The sequence below is a fragment of the Hakea prostrata genome, chromosome 8, assembly GCF_041222555.1.
Source record: "Hakea prostrata isolate BN-2017 chromosome 8, UWA_Hpros_2, whole genome shotgun sequence".
In the NCBI taxonomy this organism is placed as follows: Eukaryota; Viridiplantae; Streptophyta; class Magnoliopsida; order Proteales; family Proteaceae; genus Hakea; species Hakea prostrata.
The window spans coordinates 51,456,901-51,480,425 of NC_142607.1; the positions used below are offsets into that span (position 1 = coordinate 51,456,901).

The 23,525-nt window shown below is 40.2% G+C and overlaps 1 protein-coding gene across 1 annotated transcript in view; it reads left to right on the top strand.

Annotated features, from left to right (window-relative positions):
* The first annotated feature begins 9,406 nt into the window (after positions 1 to 9,406).
* The window catches only part of LOC149008485 (syntaxin-22-like), a 57,011-nt gene continuing 42,892 nt past the window's right edge, over positions 9,407 to 23,525 (top strand). The window contains exons 1-2 of the mRNA XM_089164767.1: positions 9,407 to 9,784; positions 9,875 to 9,968. Of these exons, the coding sequence (XP_089020893.1) occupies positions 9,603 to 9,784; positions 9,875 to 9,968 (276 nt within the window). The 5' untranslated portion in view covers positions 9,407 to 9,602. The remainder of the gene's footprint in view (positions 9,785 to 9,874; positions 9,969 to 23,525) is intronic.

Below are 23,525 nucleotides of genomic sequence, written 5' to 3' on the forward strand. Positions count from 1 at the left end.
ACCATTGGCAGCAGCGGGCAGCCGCTGCCGCAAATAAAAAACCAAACAGTGGGACCGACAGCTCAGGGGGAGGAAGGATCTATAATTGATCTAGAATTAGTCCAAATATATTGTATGCACAATCCATTAGCCTTCATGAATGGATCACCTGCTAATATCCCTTCTAAACATAACTCTAGTTTTGAGTCAAAATGGAAAGTATCCACCACTCTATTTACAAGTCTCCCTGATGAATCAAAAAAGAGTCTGTTGTGATCTTCAATCAGAAAGGGATAAGAACAGAGGAGATGACGGTAGAAACCAGAGAAACAGAGACCTCAGGGGGATGATTGATAATTTTCATTGCCTCTTTAGGGCACCGGTCATGCCTTTTATACATCCAAATGGTACTTAAGCCTTGGGATAAGGGAATGTCAAGAATAACAACAAATCACAAAATAGCAAAAGCAAATCAAAACAGAATGCAAAACATAAAGAAAATTGGCATAGAACGCCCATGTGCTTTGGCTTCTAGTAAGCATAATAATCTAGGTAAGCAGGTCTCCTCCCCATCCTCTGAGAATGACGTGGCTATAATGTTTGGCTAATTCTGGCCTTTGCACGCTGTCTTTGGTTGCTGCTTGGTTGTTGTCTGGCTGTAGTCATAGCAAAGCCCCAGACCCAAAGTTTTTAGCCCTGAGGCATGAACAGCTGCGACCATTAAAGTAGAATCAGTTAGAGTAGAACAATTAGGAATAGAGGGTGGGGGGTACTTAAATAGTTGTGTGGTGGTTGTAGTTGAAGTGCACTAATCCAGAATAGGATGGTTCGCAGTGTTTTTGTGGGATTTAGCTTAGCAGTCTAAAAATGGGTCTGGTTTCTAGTTTTCCAGATATTATAGAATTTTATTGCTAAAACTAAGGTCCTATTCAATTGTGGTATTTTCCATTGGAATCTATTGCTCCAATCCAAACATACCTTAAGAACGGATGGTGTAGTAATATATTTTGTTCGAATACCAAGAGGCCCACAAGCTAAGATGTGTTTGGAGAAATCACACCTAAAGAATAAATACCAAGTAGTTTCCTCTTTAGTTCCACATAAAGGGGATATTGTAGGTATTGAGCACCACTTACCAATGAGGGACTTAACATGTAGAGCATTTGAAAGAACTCATCAAAAGAAACATTTATACCTTGGGGGCAAAGAGAAATTTTTAACAAAATATCGCCACCATTTTAGATACTTACTCCAATAATTTACGATGAGGAGAAAGATGTAAAGCAACCCTCCTACCAAAGAAGGTGTCACTTTGACCAAGAGAATAGTGCCATCTATCTTCTTCACCAAATCCCCTAGAAGACAATCTCAAAAACAAAATGAATCGTTAAAATTTTAGAAAGAAGAGGTGGAATTCAATGTTTGAGACACCCATTTGATTGATGAGGATTTGTGAAGACCTTCTGGAAGGCAATGGGTTCTAATGGCGGGGATCCAAGGATCCAACCAAGAGTCAGTGTGGTGTCCATCCCTTATTTATCTAGTAACATATGGCTTAAGGAGGGAAAGTTAGAGCTAGACTATTCCATATACAGGAAGTTCTCTTTCACCATATTTTAGGATCATAAGGGGAATTATTAGGAAAATATTTACCCTTGAGAACTCTAGCCCACATGGAGCTAGGTTTGGAAAGAAGACACCAACACTGTTTAAGTAATAGGGCTTGATTGTGGACCTTAGATGGTCTCAAACCGAGCCCCCTTCCAGTTTAGAAGTAAAGAATAAGGATTTACTAATACATCTAAACTTTTTGGGTTAGCCATAGATCCAACCCCAAAATAAAAAAAACATAACATTATCAAGTTTATCACTTAACGCTTTAGAGAAGGCGAAACATCCCATAAGAAAAGAGGGGAGGGAGGATGTTGGGGTAATTGTATTACAAATTCTTCAAACATACAAGAATGAAATTGCAATACAATTGAGAGATGAAGATCTTTAGCAAATCCGAAGAGCTTGTAGTTGCAACCGAACGAACCACCGATCGATGAGGTTGAGTCACACCTTGATGCTGTCTTTAAAGTAATTGATGCACCCTACTACCAAGGGTTCTTCGCACCACCACCTCCAACTAGAAGATGAGGTAGTTCTTCTAGTCCCTTCAAGGAGCCAAAAGCTAGAGCACAACACTTAGACAACTCAAGAAAGAAATGAACTTTGTAAAACAAACAATGTGAGTGAGAAGTGTCTCTATTGCACACCACATGCAAGGAAGGGTTGGGTTTATATAGGCCCAAACCACACCTCCTCACAAGGGGAGAATCAATTCTCCACTAATGGAGAATCAATGGCTTGTCCCTCCTCCACTAATGTGAATAAACCCCCTTGACCTAACCTCCCCACTACTTGGGGAAGTAACTCTCATATTCACTTCTTTAGAATGAATAGGCTTTAACCCATTCAAAGACCTTAACCCCCACTCATGGTAATGGTCATGAATGGTCATGAAGTTGAAATCAAAAATGAAGGTCAAGAGTTAGAATTTGAGTAATTCCACCATTGAAGTAAGTCCACCTCATCACCATGATCAAGACCTTTAAGGCCCATAACCAATGTCATGAAGAGCCTCATAACCAAGGTCATGAAGGGCCTTCTTTACTCATGGTGCCTCATTACCACCCTTACCACAAGGGTCCCACACACAAACAAAACAATTAAATAAAAGAAATGCAAAAACTAATTTTGAAACTTAATATATAGATAATATAGATTTTAATAAAAAACCTAACAATCCCCCACAAGTTTCAAAATTGCAAAAAAGGACTCGTGTTGTGACTTTATTAGACACTAAAGGACACATCGTTGTAGGTGTCTTTCGGACTTGAACCTACACTAGGTCTAATGAGTCGCGCTACAGAGTACGGGTAGAGTCAGACTCCTTGAACCTTTCCTCATTAGTGTAGCTGACCGCCCCATCATCCATGTCCTAAAGGTCGACTTTTGGAGCTACCTTTTATACTACACATTGGACTTTTGAACTGGCCATGTCCCTTATCCTGGATTCATGAATGTTTAGAGAACTCGCCTATAAGTTCTCATTAGCGGCGGCCAAACCACCTACATCCACTTAGGTTAGTCTCTGATGTGCACCACAACTAACACACCCCCACATTCCTTGGGATTAGACTAATTAAGAGCTTTGCTCAACCTTACTCTTGTGGTAGTACTATTACCTTCATCTACACCCTAGAATGGAATAATTATAAATAGTAGTATAGAACCGGTCTTCCCATGACTTCGTTTGTACCCCTTGAACCTAATTTAGGTATTTAGCCTCTTCACATAGGTAGGGTATCCATCATGTGACCCGAGGATTAGGCATTAACCCCATTCCTGTAGATGCAATACACAAGTTTTTGACAGACATAGCCTTTGTGAACGTGTCAGCTTGATTCCTTTCTGACTTCACATAATCGATAGCTATCATTCCTTCATCTAAGTACTGTCGCACAAGATTGTGTCTAAGGCATATATGCCTCCTTTTACCATTGTACACCTTATTCTTGGCTAAGTGAATAGCCGCTTGGTTATCACAATGTAGTGATACCGATGGCGTCGGTTTTTCCCACAATGGTATATCCGCCATTAAACTTCTAAGCCATTCGGCTTCTGTTCTTGCCTTCTTTAAGGCTATGAACTCAGCTTCCATGGTAGAGCCTGTTCCACATGATTGCTTTGTGGACTTCCAAGATATTGCACCGCCTGCTAGTGTAAACACATACCCACTAGTGGCTAAGGATTCGTTTGTATCCGAAATCCAATTAGCATCGCAATACCCTTCTAAAACTGTTGGTTTATCACTATAGTGTAAACTATAGTCTATAGTACCTTTTAGGTACCTTAGTAATCTATCAATTGCACTCCAATGCTCTTTACTTGGATTTTGAGTATGTTGACTCAACTTTCCTACCGCAAGAGCAATATCTGGACGTGTACAATTCATAAGATATGAAACTGAACCAATGATTTGTGCATACCTTTTCTGGTTCACTGGTTCACCCAAGTTTCTTTTCAAATGACATCCCACCTCAAAAGGTGTTTTGACTGCTGAAAGTTCATGGTAGCCATACTTTGTAAGTATGTTTTCCACATAACGATCTTGAGATAGTGAAATACAATTCCCTTGCTTGATGATCTTGATCCCAAGAATCATATCAGCTTCCCCTAAGTCTTTTGTGTCAAAATTAGACATCAAAATATGCTTAGTTTGATTCACTATTGCCAAGCTCGTTCCCATTATCAACATATCATCTACGTATAATAGAATAAATACGCCTTTACCACCGTGAAACTTGCTATATAAGCACCTTTCGGCATTGTTGATGATAAAGCCATTTGAAATTAGAGACTTGTCTAATTTTTCATGCCATTGCTTAGGCGCTTGCTTCAATCCATATAAGGATTTTCGAATCTTGCAAACTTTTTGCTCTTGTCCTTTTACAATACAACCTTCTGGTTGTTTTATGTAAATTTCCTCTTCTAAATCACCCATTTAGAAAAGCAGTTTTTACATCCATTTGATGGATGACCAAGTTATGTATTGACGCTATTGCCAACATAACCCTTATTGAGGCAATTCTTGACACAGGGGCAAATGTGTCAAAATAATCGATGTTTGGTTTTTGCCTAAATCCCTTGACAACGAGTCTAGCCTTGAAACGATCAAGGGACCCATCACTTTTTAACTTCTTTCGAAATATCCACTTGGTCTCCAAAGTTTTAGAGCCAATTGGTAAATCTACCAATTCCCAAGTATTATTCGCCAAGATTGAATCAAGTTCACTCTTGATTGCCTCCTTCCAAAAAATGGCATCTAGTGATGTGATAGCCTCTTTATAATTAAGAGGATCCTTATCAACCAGGTAAACAAGCCACTCATCATCCTTATATTTGGGTCTTTTGAGTCGTTTGCTCGTTCTTGATTGATTCCCATCACTAATACCCAATTGATTGATATTCTCTTCAATTGGATCCAATTCCCCATTGATCAATTCGCTCTCCTTACTTATAGGTAAGGCGGAGTTAAAGGGGAATATTCTTTCAAAAAACTCAACGTCCCTTGATTCTATGATGCTATTTGGTTCAATAACATCATCCATGGATTTAATTACCATGAATCGGTATGCCGTGCTATTTATCGCATACCCCAAGAACACACAATCACATGTTTTGGGACCTAGTTTCCTTTTCTTGGAATCCGGTAATAACACCTTGGCCAAACAGCCCCAAACACGTAAATGTTTTATACTTGCTTTTCTACCAAACCATTTTTCAAATGGAACCAAACCGGTCTTATTATGTGGGATTCTATTTAATAGATAACATGAAGTCAACATGGCTTCCCCCCACATATCAAGTGGTACATTAGAACTCAACAACATGGAGTTCATCATCTCTTTAAGAGATCTATTTTTCCTTTCCACTACCCCATTTGATTCCGGTTGGTAAGGAGCCGTCGTTTCATGGATAATTCCATTTTCCTCACAAAACTTATCAAGATTAAAATACTCACTCCCTCTATCGGTTCTAAGTCTTTTAATCTTCTTGCCAAGTTGATTTTCAACTTCCGTTTTGTAAGATATAAATGCCTTTCCGGCCTCATCCTTTGATTTGAGCAAATAAATCATGGTATATCTAGAATAATCATTTATAAAGGTGATAACATAATTGTTTCCTCCCCTTGACTCATATGACTTATAGTCACATAAGTCATTATGGATCAATTCCAAGAGATCACTCTTTCTATCCATAGTCTTGTGAGGCATTTTGGTTAACTTAGCCTCCACACAAGTTTTACACTTGTCCTTGGGAGATTCCACCTTTTCGGTGATAATCCCTAACTTGCATAGTTTGGTGATGTATTTTACACTACTATGACCTAACCTACCATGCCACAAATCAAAAGAATTAGACGAAACAACAAAGTAAGCAGAAGAGGTACTAGCCTTTTCAATTACAACATTGGAAATACTAAGTACAAACAATCCCTCACTAAGATATCCTTTTCCCACAAATACATTGTTTTTAGTGATAATTGCCTTATCACTTTCAAAAGCCAACTTCATTCCTACTTTATTAAGCAAAGGAATTGAAATTAAATTTCGCCTAATATCCGGCACATGGAGAACATTGGTGAGAACAATAGTTTTTCCCGAAGTAAGTTTCAAAGTCACCTTACCTTTTCCCATAACAGGGGCACTTTGGGAGTTTCCCATAAATACCTTTTCATCATTTGAGCCCATGGAATAGGAGGAAAACATCTTGAGATCACCACAGATATGTCTTGTAGCACCGCTATCCAACACCCAATCCTTTGGTTTTTCAACCAAATTGGCTTCTGTGATCATAGCTACAAACACATCATCTTCAACTAGGTTCACCTTTTCAACTTTTTTCTTCTTGAACCTACAATCTATCTTAAAATGACCAACCTTTCCACAAACAAAACAAGTCAATTTCTTCTTCTTAGAAGACTCATCATATTCTTGATGACCTTTCCTCTTCTTGTTTTGCTTGTTGGTTTCCACCAAGTTTGCTTTTAGGCAACTTTCTCTAAGGTCTTTTTCACCTTTGTCTTTGAACCGGTTCCTTTCTTCAATCTTGATCCTTACAACCAACTGGTCTAAGGTCAATCCTGTCTTCTTATGTTTCATAGACATCTTGAAAGCATTCCATGAAGGTGGAAGTTTCTCAATCAAGGCACCGGTTACAAATTCTTCAGGTAAGACCATCTTCTCTTTTGCTAACTTTCCAACCACAATTTGAAATAAATCAATTTGGGTTGATATTGTGTCACTATCTTTCATAGTAAAATTTAGAAAGCTAGCCACCAAGTATTTCTTTGAACCAGCATCTTCAAGAGAATACTTTTTAACCAAAGCATCCCAAATCAAATAGGCATATTCTAATGAACTATACACATGGTATAAGTCATTAGATAATGCATTCAAAATTCGATTCTTGCATTGGTAGTCCGCTTGAATCCAAGCCACCCTTTTGCCCTCCTTAATAGGATCATTACTTTTTTCTGGCATGGGTTCAGTCAAGGCAAATGCCACCCCAATTTGGGCTAAGGCAAATAGCAACATTTGCCTCCACCTTTTGAAGTTTTGACCTCCAAACTGTTCGATTTTGTTGAACTCAGTGACAATCCTCATCTTACCCAAATCCGGGATAAGATCTGTCACTGTTGGAATTACATTAGTGGGGATTGAATCATGAGTAGGAAGGAATGGATATTTCATACCATCTATAGCAACGAATGTGTCGTCACCTTGTTTGTTGACATTCCCTTCAACGGTATTGTTTGAAGGATCTCCTCCGGTGTTAATTCCATCAACAACCTCAATGTTGTTGTCTCCGTCTTTGTTGAAGTTGCCATCTCCAAGACTTGCCATTGGATCTTCTAGATCAATTACCTTAAACTTGTTGGGGGAATTGTATTACAAATTCTTCAAACATACAAGAATGAAATTGCAATACAATTGAGAGATGAAGATCTTTAGCAAATCCGAAGAGCTTGTAGTTGCAACCAAACGAACCACCGATCGATGAGGTTGAGTCACACCTTGATGCTGTCTTTAAGGTAATTGATGCACCCTACTACCAAGGGTTCTTCGCACCACCATCTCCAAGATAAAGCAACCTCCAACTAGAAGATGAGGTAGTTCTTCTAGTCCCTTCAAGGAGCCAAAAGCTAGAGCACAACACTTAGACAACTCAAGAAAGAAATGAACTTTGTAAAACAAACAATGTGAGTAAGGAGTGTCTCTATTGCACACCACATGCAAGGAAGGGTTGGGTTTATATAGGCCCAAACCACACCTCCTCACAAGGGGAGAATCAATTCTCCACTAATGGAGAATCAATGGCTTGTCCCTCCTCCACTAATGTGAATAAACCCCCTTGACCTAACCTCCCCACTACTTGGGGAAGTAATTCTCATATTCACTTCTTTAGAATGAATAGGCTTTAACCCATTCAAAGACCTTAACCCCCACTCATGGTAATGGCCATGAATGGTCATGAAGTTGAAATGAAAAATGAAGGGCAAGAGTTAGAATTTGAGTAATTCCACCATTGAAGTAAGTCCACCTCATCACCATGATCAAGACCTTTAAGACCCATGACCAATGTCATGAAGAGCCTCATAACCAAGGTCATGAAGGGCCTTCTTTACTCATGGTGCCTCATTACCACCCTTACCTCATGGTGCCTCATTACCACCCTTACCACAAGGGTCCCACACACAAACAAAACAATTAAATAAAAGAAATGCAAAAAATAATTTTGAAACTTAATATATAGATAATATAGATTTTAATAAAAAACCTAACAGAGGATAAAACAAGTTGAACCAGAACTTGTCTACTTGCAAAGGAGAGAGCATGAGACTTCCAAGTGGCCAGTCGTGGGCCACTTTATCCCACAGGAATTGCAGATCATTTGTTCAAGAACGAGAAATGAAATAAGAACGGTCCCAAATATTTACTAGAAATATCCATTTTTGGAATGCCAATATCTAAGACAAGCATGGGATTGAGGAGAAGTATTAGTGCAAAAAAACAATCCACTTCTAGAGAATTATTGGTCTCCCTAGATAAAATAGAAAATAAGTCTGATGTTACTTTGATAGCCCTCATATTAGGGTTAGTGGCGTGGCAGAATAAGAACGTGTCATTGGCAAAAAACATGTGTCATTTCAGGTGTAAATTCGCCTATTTTTATCCCTCTAATGGCATTTGCTTTCCTAAAAGCTGACAGGATACAAGAGAGAACTTCCATAATATAGAGAAAAAGATAGGGACTAAGGGGGCAACCTTGACGTAAACCCTTGGTGCATGAAAAATAATGAAAGGGTGATCCATTTAATTTTATTGAGAAGGAGGTGGTTGACAGGATAGTTTGAATACAAGAAATCCGGTAGGCTCTGAATCCTAAAAAATGAAAAATGTTCAAAAGTAGGTTCTATTCAACTCTATCATAAGTTTTGAATAAGTCAAGTTTAAAAGCTACAGACCTTGTGACCCCCTGCATTTGTGTTGCAAACAATGAAACATTTCATGAGCAATACTTATATTATCATAAATTTGGCATTTAAAAACAAAAGCCCCATGAAGGGGGGAGATGAATCTTCTTGAGAAAGGTTTGAGACGGGAATTATAAAGATATTAAACTTTTGAGAGAGAAATAAGAATAAATAGAGAAAAGTAACAGGGAGAGAGAAAATTTCCCTTTTATAAATAGTTGGACATAAAAAGGCTAAGGAAAGTATTTCTCTCACACCCTTCCGCAGTTCCACCACAAGGGTGCCCAACTGTTTCCATTTAATATTGATAAATAAATTGGACCATATGTGCTGGGACAGATGGGCAAAACTCGACAGGGTAGATGCTCCCAACCCAACCCCAATAAAACCCACCAAATATCCACATAACGGACATTCAAAGCGGTCTCTTCCACTCTCCCAGTCTCCCACCCTCCAAGTATAGTCTGGTTTTTCTATTCGACAGATCTCTCTTCAACGTTGGTCAATTCGAGTGTCCCACGCCCACACAGTTCGCATGAGCTTCCAGGATCTTCAGAATGACGGCAAAACCTCGTCCGTCGGCCGGATTTCCTCTCAGAGCCCTTCTCAGGCGGTGGCAGCTGGCATATTTCAGATCAACACAGCCGTCGCCGGCTTCCGGCGACTCGTTGATGGTATTGGAACTTCCAAAGACACTCCGGAGCACCGTCAGAAGCTGTCAGTGAACATTCTTTCTTCTTTAGGCATTCATTTTTTGAAGTGATCTTATACTGATTTTAAAGTGATTAACTTTCATCTGCTCCACAGGCACAATTCAAGGCAAAGGATCGGGCAGTTGGTGAAGGAAACTTCTGCAAAGCTGAAATTACTAGGCGATTCAGATCATGCTAGCAATGTTAATGTATGCTATATAGCTTCTTCTTTTACAAAAATAAGAAATAAAAATGATACTACATTGGCAGAATTAGGTGTTCTTCAGATAGATTGATATAAATATTTTTTTGGGGGAACTGGGGGTTCATTCTGAACACTTCTTGAAAACTCTGAGTTCTCTTGATGACCAAGTCGGGCGGCTTTTGCACTTGTGGCTGAATACTTGCAATGGTTAAAGGGACTTGCTAGGATTACTAGCTATTTAGGTATTTACAAATAATTGTGAAAGCACAACACTGATTTTTGAACGTGTTTAGCTTACCATTCTCAGTTGGTTGCTTAGTATTTTAGAGGTGAGCTGTTTTTATTACATAGACACCGAGTGGCCTGTTCAAACTCTATCTCTCAAGTTTAATAGAGTTTGAACTGGTGAATATGTAACTTGAATGTTAAACTAAACTTACCGTAAACATGTGAGGTGTTGTTACAAAATCCTGTTCGAAATCCTGCTCGACGACTCGACGGCTTGGCCAATTGTACCTACAAAAACGTGCCTGACCATATTGGTCGAGGGGCGTCTCTGACGATCAAGTTGGTTGAAGAAAGCAAGTAGCAACTAGAGAACAATTAGCTGGAGTGAATCTCTCCGAAAAAAGGCCTACCTCCCTTCTAGCCAAGGCATGGATATTTATAGTTGAAGTTACCTTGGTAGTGCAGTGATTGAATTCGACTCGAACTCCATGATCAAATCTTATCCCTTAGAAGGAAGAAGTGTTTTACTTGTATGATGATAATTGAGTTCATTTAATCCGGATTCTAAGAGTAATCTATCCTTTCTAGTTTGATCAAGATATTGACTCTTAACTTCAAGGAAATCGAGCACTGTTAATTGTTTCTTGGTTTATTTGTGGTGGACCGGCTTGTACCCGGTCGGTCTTATCGAAATTGGTCAATTTGGTTTACTCATATCACAAGCCCTCAAGTCCTTAGGTCGCAGCATCCAGCTGTTCGGGCTTAGGGACTGAATACTTTCTTTCGAGCTAGACTATACCGAACAAGATCTTGGTATGATATTTTCTAGTGTTTGAACTGACACCATTTGAAGCATTTATTGTGAATGACCATTGCGCAGGTGAAAAGGCTGCGCACGTTCTTCAAAATTTGCTCACAAGACGCCACGTGGCCATGATGTGAAACGTGACTTGATGGTGATTTTTCTCGAAAAGTTCTTTTTTTCTTTTAATCTCCTCTATTCACATGTCATAGATCAGATCCCTTAGATGAGAATTTGGTGGAATATCAAAAGTTTGCATCTTGAAGGCTGTTTGATTTGAAATCAGAAATCTACATGAGAACGTCTTCTGTCGTGAGATCAGATTGCATATGGATCCTTTGATTGGAATCTTCAAGGAATTCATAAGGTCGTTCAGTATGACCCTTCAAATTTGACTTTTATCTGATCCCTTCAACTGGAATCCACCTTTGGGGTATAAAAACCCCCTTTTACTTCTTTCTCACTTCATCTTCTTCTTCGCGCAAAGCTGCTTGAACCTCCATTTCTCAAAGCTTTGAAACCTCGTCCGTTCCCTTAGTTCTACTGATCCTTTTACACTCCCTACATCTGCTTGTGCTAGCAAACTTCTTTTTGTGCTTGCCACTGTGATTTGAAGAGCTAGAGCTTGGGCTTTGTTCCTTTGTGAAAAACATGAATGTTCATCTTTTTTTTCTTTTCTTTTTCCCCTTATTTTGCTCTTGCTAGGAACTTGGCTTTCCTTTGTCTGTAAATGTAATTCTTCTCTTTCTTTTTGTTTGCGTTTGAGTATGCGTGGTGTATCTTCCTTTCTGGTCCACTTATGTCTTTTTAGGAATGGTTAAGCTTCAATAGTGTTTATTGCTCGCCCTCTGGTCTTCCTATGGTTGGAAGAAAAACTGTCTCAAGAAAACCTTGCTGTTTACCGGTCCCCATGGAAATCATCCAATATTCTTCTATGGAGACTAATAGGTTAGGGCACCTCGGACCTATCTCCAGTAATCAGTCAGAACTACCTACTCCATTTATCTCTGCTTAGGAATCTTTTGGAAATGAGGCCGAAGATTTTGAGTTCGAATCCTGACCACAAGTAGTCCCTTGTAGTGCTCGGGCCAAGTTCAAAGCTAAGAGGAAGAGATGGGTGGCTAGTCTCTTAGTTGAAGAGTATAAGGCCGAGCAGGCAAAAGATCCTTCTCCCCACCATATTGAGTTCGATCCAAAAAAATCAGGACCAAAATTCCAAACTTTGGAGATGACCAAAGAGAGACTAGAGTACTTGAGAAACAAATATGACATTCCGCAAGATTATGGTCTTAGGGTCCCGGACAAGTCTAAGCAAGCTGATAAATGTCGTCCGGGAGAATTTGTCTTGTATGAAGCATAGTTGTCAAGGCGTCGCCTTGGCGTCCGGGCGCTTGTGGAGCCCCTGAGGCGAGTGTCGCCTCACTTGTAACCCATAAGGCGGTCGCCTCGGGCTCTAGGTGACGCCTCAGGCGCCTTGGACGCCTTAGACCCCTGGACGATCGCCTTTGTGTATTTAAAAAATAACAACATTTATGATTCCAAATCTAAGGTAGAAAAGGAATTGAAAATTAGATTCCGATTGAGAATCAACTAATGGTTGAATACTTAAGGTGTAACATGGGATCATTGTTACATTATTATTAACCAAAAAAAAAAAAGAAAAAAAAGCAAGAAGTTGGAGATTTAAACTCGACCAAATCGAGTCAAAACCAAAACTTCCACCGTAAATCACTAAAGCCCTAAATCTCTTGGCCTCCTCTTCCTCTTGATTGACACTGGCGACGACGATGGCAACGGAGACGACGATGAACGATGATGGCGACAGTGATGACGGCAATGATTTGTTGCAGCGACCATTCCCTTTGATCTCCAGCGACTTCTTCTGCTGTTTTCTTTTCTTTTTCTTCTGTCTGGTACAAAGTTGCAGCAGCAGCAGCATCTCAGGCGGTGGGAGCAGCACTCTGGCAGAAGCATCTCAGGCGAAGGTTCCACTGTTGTTTCTTACTTTCTTCTTCTTTCTTCTGCTTTTTTTTTTCATTTCCTAAAAAGTCTGGTACAATTTGCAGCGGCAGCAGCATCTCAGGCGAAGGTTCCGCTGTTGTTTCTTACTTTCTTCTTCTTTCTTCTGCTTTTTTTTTTTCCTAAAAAGTCTACAAATGCTTTTGCAGTTGTAGCGACCCTCAAATCTGAAGTTGCAGCAGCAGCGGCACTCCGGCAGTTCTTGCATCGCAGCGTCTCAGGCAAAGGTTGGCAACTTCAACTTTGCGATATTGTTTTTCTTCTTTCTTTTGCTTTTCTTTTTATTCTCTGTTAACAGATTTTGTTAACACTAACAGCAGTAAACTCCGGTGATTTTGTTCACCATCTTCTCAGGCGACGGTATGTCGCCGGGCATTCTTTTTTTTCTTCTTTATTTTCTATGTTTTAACCATGTTGTAACTTATAACTTATTAAGTATAACCGAGACCAGTTTATTAGCTTATAGTCTACTGATTATAAAAGATATGATACATTTATAATGAATTAGAGAATTAGAGTGTATGAGATGTACACTAAAAATTTCACTTAAAACGCCTCGACCGCCTCAAAAGCGCCTCGGAGGGCGCCTTGTCGACTCATCACCCCAACTAGCTAAAACCGCCTCGCATCGCCTCGTTGCCGTGACAACTATGGTATGAAGATATCTTGAAGAGTGGGTTTAGGATTCCCGTGCACCCTATTTTAGCTGAGATTTTGTGCCATTTTGAGATGTGCCCGGGGATGCTAGCTCCGAACAGCTGGCGGAACTTGATACGTTTATGGGGATTTTGTCAGCAAGAGTCGGTTAAGGTCTGACCCTCTTTGGCTCTGTTCCTTCATTTCTTTATTGCCAAAAGGATGGAACATAGTGGATGGTTCTACTTATCCAAGAGGCCGTCCAGTCAATCAGGGTGGAACAGGAACTTCGTCGGCAATAGAACACTCCCTTCCAACACCAAGAGTTAGCGCCCAAAGTTTTTTTTATGTTTGACCACCCAACACACCCCCATTTCCGACCATTTGAAGTAATGGTCCTGTCAAAGGGTCAAAAGACCCTCCTCTTCTTTCTCCTCCCGAGAGCAGAACCAACGACAAAATCCTCTAGATTCCAACTGAGGACAAAAACCTTTTGAGCGGTGAATGACTACTGCCCGGAATACCCAGATATTCCGAGTGTTTGGGGTTTCTTACCTGGTAAGTGTTCGTATAATCTTAATGAAAAAATTTGCATCTTTCTTTGGTCGGGTTTTATCCTCTTTCATTTTTCTTCTTGCAATTTTGCTAAATCCCGTTGCTTGTGCCAAGGTTGGGGCCACTAAGATTAAGGAGGTCGAGGAGAAAACACCCGACTAAACCTGAGAAGGCCTGAGGATTGAAAGGTCGACCCAGTGCAGCTTTCGGTCCTTCACCTTGAGCTCTAAAGAGAACGAGTTCAACTCGGCAGAAGTCGAACTTGCATCGGACCAAGAGAAATGTCTCTGGACTAAGCAGACTTCTTCTGTGAAGCAGAGAGAAGAAGCTGTTTCTAATGTTCGCCCTTCTAAAGAGCATCCAAGTTCTTTTGCTCGAGTTGGGGCTAGTGGTTTAGTTCCCCCTAGCTCGTCTCAAGCTCGACCGCCCTTGCTGCTTCCGAACTGGTCGTTGACAACCGAGTCTAGTGTGTTGTGCAACAATCAGGGAGGAACTCTAGTGGCCAAGGAGTGGCTCTTGAACATCCTCCCGCCGATTGATCAGAAATTCATGGAGAGCTTGACTCCATTAAGAAGATATGACGTTGCCACCAAGTATGCGTTTTTATTTATTTTTAACTTTTCTATTCTTTTTATTTCTTTTTGTTCGGAGCTTACTTTTATGGCTTTGTTTCTTCAGGATGCTTTGCAACCTTACCCCAGCCTTGGGTTCTTATCTAGAAACTGCTCGACGGGATCATCTGTCGATGCATAATTTCCAGGACAACTTGAAGAAAAACGAGGTTGAGGTCTCGACCCTTAAATCTCAAGCTGAAGGTTTGGTAGAGAAAGAAACTTCTCTTCTTGTAAAGGTGGCTGAGTTGGAAAGCTTAGAGAAAGCATCGACTGAACTTGTCAGGTCGTTAGAAGATAAATTGAAAGAAAAAGACAAGTTGTTGGCAGATACTTCCAGCCAGCTGAAGCCATGATAAGGGATAAAAAGCATCTGCTCGTGCTGAAGTAGAAGATCTCAATCCTGTTTTTCTTGAGCTTCTCCAGCTTCTTTCGAGGATCTCTCCAAGGAACTTCGACATGAAGTTATAAGGTGCTAGGATTGAACAAAAAAGTGTTGTGACTTCATGGCCGAAGTTGCTAGGCCCGGATTTAACTACGGTCGGAGGTATGGGTACAAGGATGTTATAACCCATCACCCGACTCTAGACGTGTCCGGCTTCAAAGACTTCGTTGACCTAGGCCTTTTTGACGAGCTGAAACTTTCCCTGGGGGTGCTTCAGTAGAGGTGAATGATTTTTTAGACTTAAATTAGGAGCCAGCCCTAGAGGAAGTAGAAGTCGGTGAAGGAGACGACCAATCAAGCTTGGAAGATGGTGAGTAGAGCTCGAGCGAGGAGGACATTGCTGCCAAAGATGCTCCTACTTAATCTTCTTAACTTATTCTAGCTCAGTTGTATGGTCATCTTTGACCTTTTTGGAACAATTTTATTTGTAATAGATCTTTCTTACTTTTTGTAATACTTGATCAGTTTCATTTGTAATGGTACTCTTTCTGTGATTGACTCTTGTGTATTGTTGCTTCTTTTCAAATTACTATCGCTTGCTTGAGATTAGCCATCTTCTCTTAAGTTTGTCATCTACTTGTGGTCGAGATATTTTGAGAGATATCTGGACCATTTTCCTTAAGCTACCAGGCTAAGAGATATCTAGACCACTTTTACCCGAGCATGTCAGGTCGATCTGTTCTTGAGTTGTCAGGCTTTTGTGTGGTCGATATATGTTATGGTTTACAGATATTTTGCTGCTACCTCCGAGCTCGGAAACTTTGAAGATGATATATTAGCATTATTTTTCTTACAAAGGAACATTTTTGCTTGAAAAAGTGAGAGAAAATGTTGCTGATGGATATAACAAAATTAAGATAAAGTCCATTCTTAAAATCAAGACTATTGATAATACTTTCTTAGGTTGCTCGAATTCCATGACCGAGAAATCACTTGCTCGGTCTCTGGATCACGTTGGCGATACGCTCTAGGAGCAACCTGCTGGATTCATATGTACAATCCTCAGTTTGGAGCTAATTTTCCTTGGTTGGTCGGATCATATGTTGTTGTTTGGCATAGAACCAAGTCTCCGGGGACGTATTGCCTCATCTTTACTTTGTTGTAGTATGTAGCAATTCTCCTTTGATACTCTTCTAAACGATATTGTGCCTTATCTCTTACTTCATCAATGATGTCTAAATTGACCTTCATGCCTTCAATGTTTGCTTCTTTGTTGAATTCTTCTTCTCTAAGGGAGCTGACCTGGACTTCAATTGGTACACGTGCTTCGACGCTGCAGGCAAGCTTAAAAGGTGACTCTCCAGTAGTCGACCTTTGGGTTGTTCGGTATGACCAAAGGACATTTGGCAGTTCATCAACCTACCTCCCTTTTAGCTGGTGAAGCCTTTTCTTTAATCCATCGAGCATAGTCTTATTGGTTACTTTGACTTGTCCGTTGCTCTGAGGATATGCTACTGAGGATAGCCGAGGCTTGGTCCCCTGTTCTTTGCAAAATCTTTTGAACTCTTGGTTCTTGAACTGCTTTCCGTGGTTGGACATGATGATTTTCGGAACTCCATACCTTTATATGATCCTGTGAGTGATGAACTTTTTCGTTTGATCTGTTCTTTGCAAAATCTTTTGAACTCTTGGTTCTTGAACTGCTTTCCGTGGTTGGACATGATGATTTTCGGAACTCCATACCTTTATATGATGCTGTGAGTGATGAACTTTTTCGTCTGATCAGTTTTGATCGAAGCAAGGGGTTCTGCTTCTACCCATTTTGTAAAGTAATCAATGGCAACCACCAGATACTCTCTACCTCCTGAAGCTTTTGGTAACTTCCCAATTAGATATATCCGCCATCTTTCAAAAGGAATTGGTGATAGTACTAATGTTAATGGTACAGTAGGGCGTGAGGTATATTGGCATGAACTTGACATTTGTTGCATTTTTGAACATTACTTCTTGCGTCTTCTTGTATAGTGGGCCAAAATTACCCCTGCCTTAATACTTTATCTGCAAGAGCTCGAGCACCAATGTGTGCTCCATAAATTCCCTTATGTATCTCCTCAGGACTTTGGTAGCTTCTTGGGATCCCAAGCATCAAAGCAGTGGTCGAATTATTGATTTATTGTATAGTCGGCCATCTTTGATGGGGTACCGAGCAACTCTTTGTTGAATTGCTTGGGCTTCTTTTTGATTTTCCATAAGCTGATCATGTTCCAAGTATCGAATGATCGAATCCATCCACCCTTGCTTAGTTAGTATCTGCATATGGTCAATCACACAGATGCTCGGACTTATCATCTCCTTCCGATAAATTGTTGTCTTTGTAATGTTCAGGTCTTCTGTTGTTAGTCAAGAAAGTGCATCTGTATGGTCATTTTTTGTTCTGGGTACTTGCTTAACTAGCAAGTCCGTGAAAGTTGTCTATATTGGTCGACCAAGCTTAGATACTTGCTCATCCTCTTTTCTTTTGCTTCATACACCCCGTTCAATTGATTCACAATCAATTGGGAATCAGTTCTGATTTCTAGGTTATGGATCCCTAGGGCTGTTGCCAATCTAATTCTGGCTAGTAATGCCTCGTATTTTGCTTCATTATTAAATGCTCTGAATTTGAAGTGGAGTGCATACTTTATTTCAACACCTTTGGGGCTTTGTAGAAGTAATCTTGCCCCATTCCCCTGCCATTGCTAGATCTGTTGACAGATAGAGTCCATTCTTCTGACTTGCTCGAGAAGTAGTTTATGCTCGTCTTGCTCATTCATGGAATATTGGGTTTCAACAATAAAATCGTATAGGGCTTGACCTTTAACAGTCGGTTGTGGTCGGAACTTAATTTGGTGCTCGTTGAGTTCGACTGCCCAAGTAACGAGTTATCTGGCTAAGTTAGGTCAGTGCAATATCTTCTTTAGAGGGACGTTGGTTAAGACAATGATAGGATGTGACTGAAAGTATGGTTGGAGTTTTCGTGTAGCAGTCACCAAAGCCAACACTTGTTTGTCCACTTCAGGATACCTAGTTTTAGCATCAACCAACACATGACTTATGTAATAAATTGGTTTTTGAATATTACCTTCCTCTTGAATGAGCACGACACTGACGGCATTTGAGGATGTGGCTAAATACAGAAGTAGTTCCCTTTTAGGGATCGGACGAGCGAGCAAAGGTGGATGTGACAGTTCCTCTAGTTCATTGAAAGCTTTTTGACATTCTTGTTCCAAATTTCAGTCTGTAAGTTGGATATACTCTTTAGCGCTTTGAAGAATGGCATGCACCTTTATCTTGCTCGAGCAATGAATCTATTTAGTGCAACTACCTGACCAGTAAGACATTGTACTTCTCTGATATTCCTTGGTGGCTTCATGTCCAAAATTGCTTTGATCTTCTCTGGATTAGCTTCAATTCCCCTTTGAGACACTATGAAGCCTTAAATTTTTTCGGATGATACTCCAAAGGCACACTTCTCAGGGTTGAGCTTCATTCTGTATGTTTGGAGTACGTCAAACACCACCGCTAGGTCGGTTATGTGGTCGGCCTTTGAGGTGTTTTTAATTAACATATCATCTACATAGACCTCTATGTTTTTGCTTATCTGATTGGCAAAAATCTTGTTACTACTCTTTGGTATGTTGCTCTCGCATTCTTCAAACCGAATGGCATTACTTTATAATAGTAACTCTCTGTTAGTCATGAAGGTTGTATGCTTCTCATCGTTTGGGTGCATTAGGATTTGATTATATTCGGAATATGCGTCCATGAAACTAAACATTTCATGTCCAACAGTTGCATCTAGTAGGAGATCAATCTTTGGGACATGCTTTGTTGAGGTCGGTGTAGTACGTGCATATTTGCCATTTGCCATTTGCCGTTGGCTTTTTTGACCATTACTACATTTGCCAGCCAGGTTGGATGGTCACTCCATCTTATGAAACCTGACTGTTTAGTTTTTGAACCTCTGTTCGGATTGCCTCATGCACAGTCTGTGCTCAACCACTTTTCTATCTATGCTTGTCATATCATTCTCCGACCAAGCGAAGACGTCTGAGTTTTCTTCTAATAACTGAATTAATTTGGTTTTGAAGTCTGCTTCTTACTCTGCTCCAATCATTGTCCCTTGAGTTGGTTGCTCGGGATTGAGACAAATTCTTTCGAGCTTTTTGACTTGTTCGGCCTCTACATAGCTTCTTCATCTTGATCATCTCTAATTGTTCTTGATTATGGTAGAAATTGTTCTTTCCCGTTTCCTCGTATAATTAATATAATTCTGTCGACTAGACTTCTGGTCGGCACTGCATTCTCCTATACCATTCTTGGTCGGGAATTTCATCTTTACGTGTAATGTTTGAAACCACTACCTCTATAACATAGAGAATTGGTCAACCTAGAATGACATTGTATGCCGACAAATTCCGAACAACCATGAAGTTTGATTGGACGACCTTGTCCTTTGGATCTTCGCCTATCCGAAGATCTAACATTCTAACTTGATGGTTACTTTTGCTCGAGTTGAATATCCTGTGAATCCGTATAACTGAGCTCCGCATGGGACAAACATATCTTCACTTAATTTCATTTTCCTGAAGGTTTCCAGAGATAATATACCCGTTGAAGAACCAATATCTATTAAGACTCTGTGGACTGCAGTTCCGGCTAAGATGACTTTTACTACGAGTGCATCGTCATGGGGAGTCTTTACACCTTGCATATCTTTGGAAGAAAAGGTAATTGGCTTTGATACTATCTTCGTGTCTGATCTTTCGAGTTCAACATTCCTTATGTATCGAGCTTGCCTTTTAGCCCGTCGAGTTAATTCTTTTGTGGGGCCACTGAACACTATATAAATTGGGGATCGCTTTTTGCTATCGTCCCCATTTTTTGGTCGGTTTCTGCTAGGGCTTTGATGCCTTTCTCTGCTGGTCGACCTAGCTCTCTTCCTGCCTTCATCAGGTGGTTGATGAACCCTTTGTTTTGCTCAAACATATTTCTTCAATTGCCCCTGAGAGATTAATTTCTCAATTCCTGCTTTCAACTGCCTACAGTCGTCAGTCCAATGACCGTTATCTCTATGGAATTCACAATATTTGCTTCTATCGCGATTGTTTGGTCGGGATTGGGGCTTGTTTGATCATTTTAATAGCCCTTGGCCTTTGACTTGCATCAGGATTTCTGACCTTCTAGTGTTCAGGGGAGTATATGCCTCCTCTGACTGCTTTGTTGGATTTGACCGACCACCTTTGCTCGGATTTGTGGTTAGGTTCCTACTTTGTTAGAATTTTTCTTTACTTGCTTTTGTTTCTATGGTCGGCTCCTTCTTCCGGGACTCTATGGTCTTTGATATCTCAGCCTGCTTGTGGCACCGTTTAAGCAGATCCACATACGTCTCAGGCATATCCAACAAGAGGCGCTCGAGCAGTCCTTCATGGTTAAGCCCTTGATAAAATGCAATGAAAGGCTATCTTCTCATCTAAATTCTTGATTTGAATGGTTAGATTATTAAACCTCCGGAGTTAGCTTCTGATTGATTCTGTGCGACCTTGTTTAATGGAGAACAAGGTGTCTTCTCTTTTCTTTGTACTCACTTCGCTTTGGAAGTGTGATAGGAACACTCGACCAAGATGATCGAATTTCTCTATCAAGCCATTTTGGAGTCCTAGAAAACATTTAGATGCGGCTCCAATCAACGAAGCAGGGAAAATTCTGCACCTGGTCACTTCACTATGTCTGTATGAAAACATGACAGACTTATAGTGCATGATGTGATGTCTTGGGCATCTCGTCCCGTCGAACATTGTGAAGGTTGGGCATTTTAAATTCCTTGGCATCTTTTCTTTCAAGATCGCAGTCTTCTTTCAAAACAGAATATAATGCATCCTTTCCCAAATCTTTTAACTTCTTCAACTTCTCATCAAGTTCTTTGAACCGCTTGTTTACATAATCAGTGTGTTTGGTCGGAACTCCATTGTTGCCCTCTTCTTGTGGATCGTTGGTTGGATGAGAGCTACTTCCTTGATCCTCATCATTGTCATCTGGAGGAGGGTCTTTAGACGCTTGCCTCTCGCGATGGTTGGGATTTCTCATAGATCTTTTCCTTTCCTTTCTCACGATTTCTCTGGGATGGTCGTGATGAGTGGTCGGTTTTAGGTGCTTGTATGTCCTTTCGCCTCAAGGGTTGACAATCTCCATTGTCGTCAAGATTAATAGGATTGACCTGCTGGCCAATCCTCGCATTGCTACTTGTTGATGAATGCTTGCTCTAATTAGTTCATTTAGGTCTAAGATTTGCTTTTGCCATTCGTTAAATTGACCAATTGTTACGAACTGATTAGATAGGTCGGTTGGGGCATCATGATGAGGAACTTTTTCAATTCCTGGGGGCGCATCCTCTTTGTTAATCTCTCATTTGCCTTCACTTGAATCATCTCCTACTATCCTTCCTGATCTAGTATGCATGATGGCTTTTTGATCAGTTTCCCACAGACGGTGCCAATTGTTGTTACAAAATCCTGCTTGACGGCTCGGCCAAGCGTACCTGCAAAAAGGTGCCTGACCAGATTGGTCGAGGGACGTCTCTGATGATCAAGTCAGTTGAAGAAAGCAAAGTAGCAACTAGTGAACAATTAGCTGGAGTGATTCTCTCCGAAAAAAGGCCTACTTCCCTTCTAGCCAAGGCTTGGATATTTATAGTTGAAGTTACCTTGGCAGTGCAGTGATTGAATTCGACTCGAACTTCATGATCAAATCTTATCCCTTAGAAGGAAGAAGTGTTTTACTCATATGATGATAGTTGAATTCAATCCGGATTCTAAGAGTAATCTATCCTTTCCAGTTTGATCAGGATACTGATTCCTAACTTCAAGGAAATTGAGCTGTTAATTGTTTCTTGGTTTATTTGTGGTCGGACCGGCCTGTACCTGGTTGATCTTATCGAAATTGGTTGGGTCTGGTTTACTCGTATCACCAGGGTTCACCTAAAATCCACCCTGAAGATGAAGGTGATCTTGGCTGAATCTTCAGCTTGTGTTTAAGAATGCTAAATCTGAATTTGGATTCCATGTTTGTGAAAACATCCACAACCTAAGCATTGGTGTTGAGACACTTGACATGGAGTTTTCACTATGACAGTAGGTGCCTGACAAAGTGGAAATCCACTGTGATATGTTTAATGCGGGCGTGGAACAGAGGATCATGTGCCAGGTAACTAGCACCTGAGTTGTCTTACCAAAGAATTGGCTTCTGGGTGGTAGAATTCTGGAGCTCCTAGAGTAGTAGAATCAACCAAACCAATTTTGCAATTGTATCTGCAATTTCCTGTAATTGGGTTCTGTTGAGGAACTAGCGGTGGTGGATTACTTTTTGGCAGACAAGAGATCAAATTAGCACCCACAAAAATTGCAGAGCCTCCTGTAGAATGGTGATTATCAGGTCAGCCAGACACTCAATGTTGCTGAATGCCATTAAATGGGAACTGGAGTGTCGGAGAAAAAGATAAAAATTTAAAATACTAGGTTATGTAGGAGATTAAAAAGATAGTATAATTGCTCAAAAAGATTTTAATCTTTATACAATCATAGATTAGCCTCTAAAACAAATAAATAATTCAACAATGTCTAACATGTATTTATAAGTGTTGTACAGAAAACTGAATTTAGGGAAGACCAATTCCTTTTCTTGTTTAGTGCCAATGGATTGAATTTAGGGATGAACAATTGCTTTTCTTGTTTAGTGCCTATGGATTGAATTTAGGGATAAACAATTGCTTTTCTTAGTGCCAAAATATTCTCTCAATCCATTTCTAAGAGTCAAAGATGCACACTAAATACTTCAAAGTTGAAGAAATCTAGATTTAGATTTTCCCCCAACAAACTAAGCCGTTGTGTCAAGATATGGAGGAAAATGTCAAAACTTGGAGGCCATACATACTGTTGAAACCATCAAGATTTGGCAAGATATGATCCAAATATGTGAATTTAATCACTTAAATTCAAGTTTCAACCAACTCGAGTCCCTCTTGACAGAGCTTTTGACCAACTCGACCAAGTTGGTCAATTTTTCGTATGCATCAATCTTGTCTTGGTTTGTTAGGAAATTTAGACTTTGGTGAAATGCCGGTTGGTTTTGAGTCTTTTGACCAAACTTGAACTATTTACTAACGTATAAACATTTGGTTTCAAGACCTAGAAACTTGTAACCATGGTGGAGACGACTGCAACCCAAGAATACACATGTGGTTGACCTTTAAGACAAATTTATTAGAGTTGAAGAGCTGATTAAAGGAAA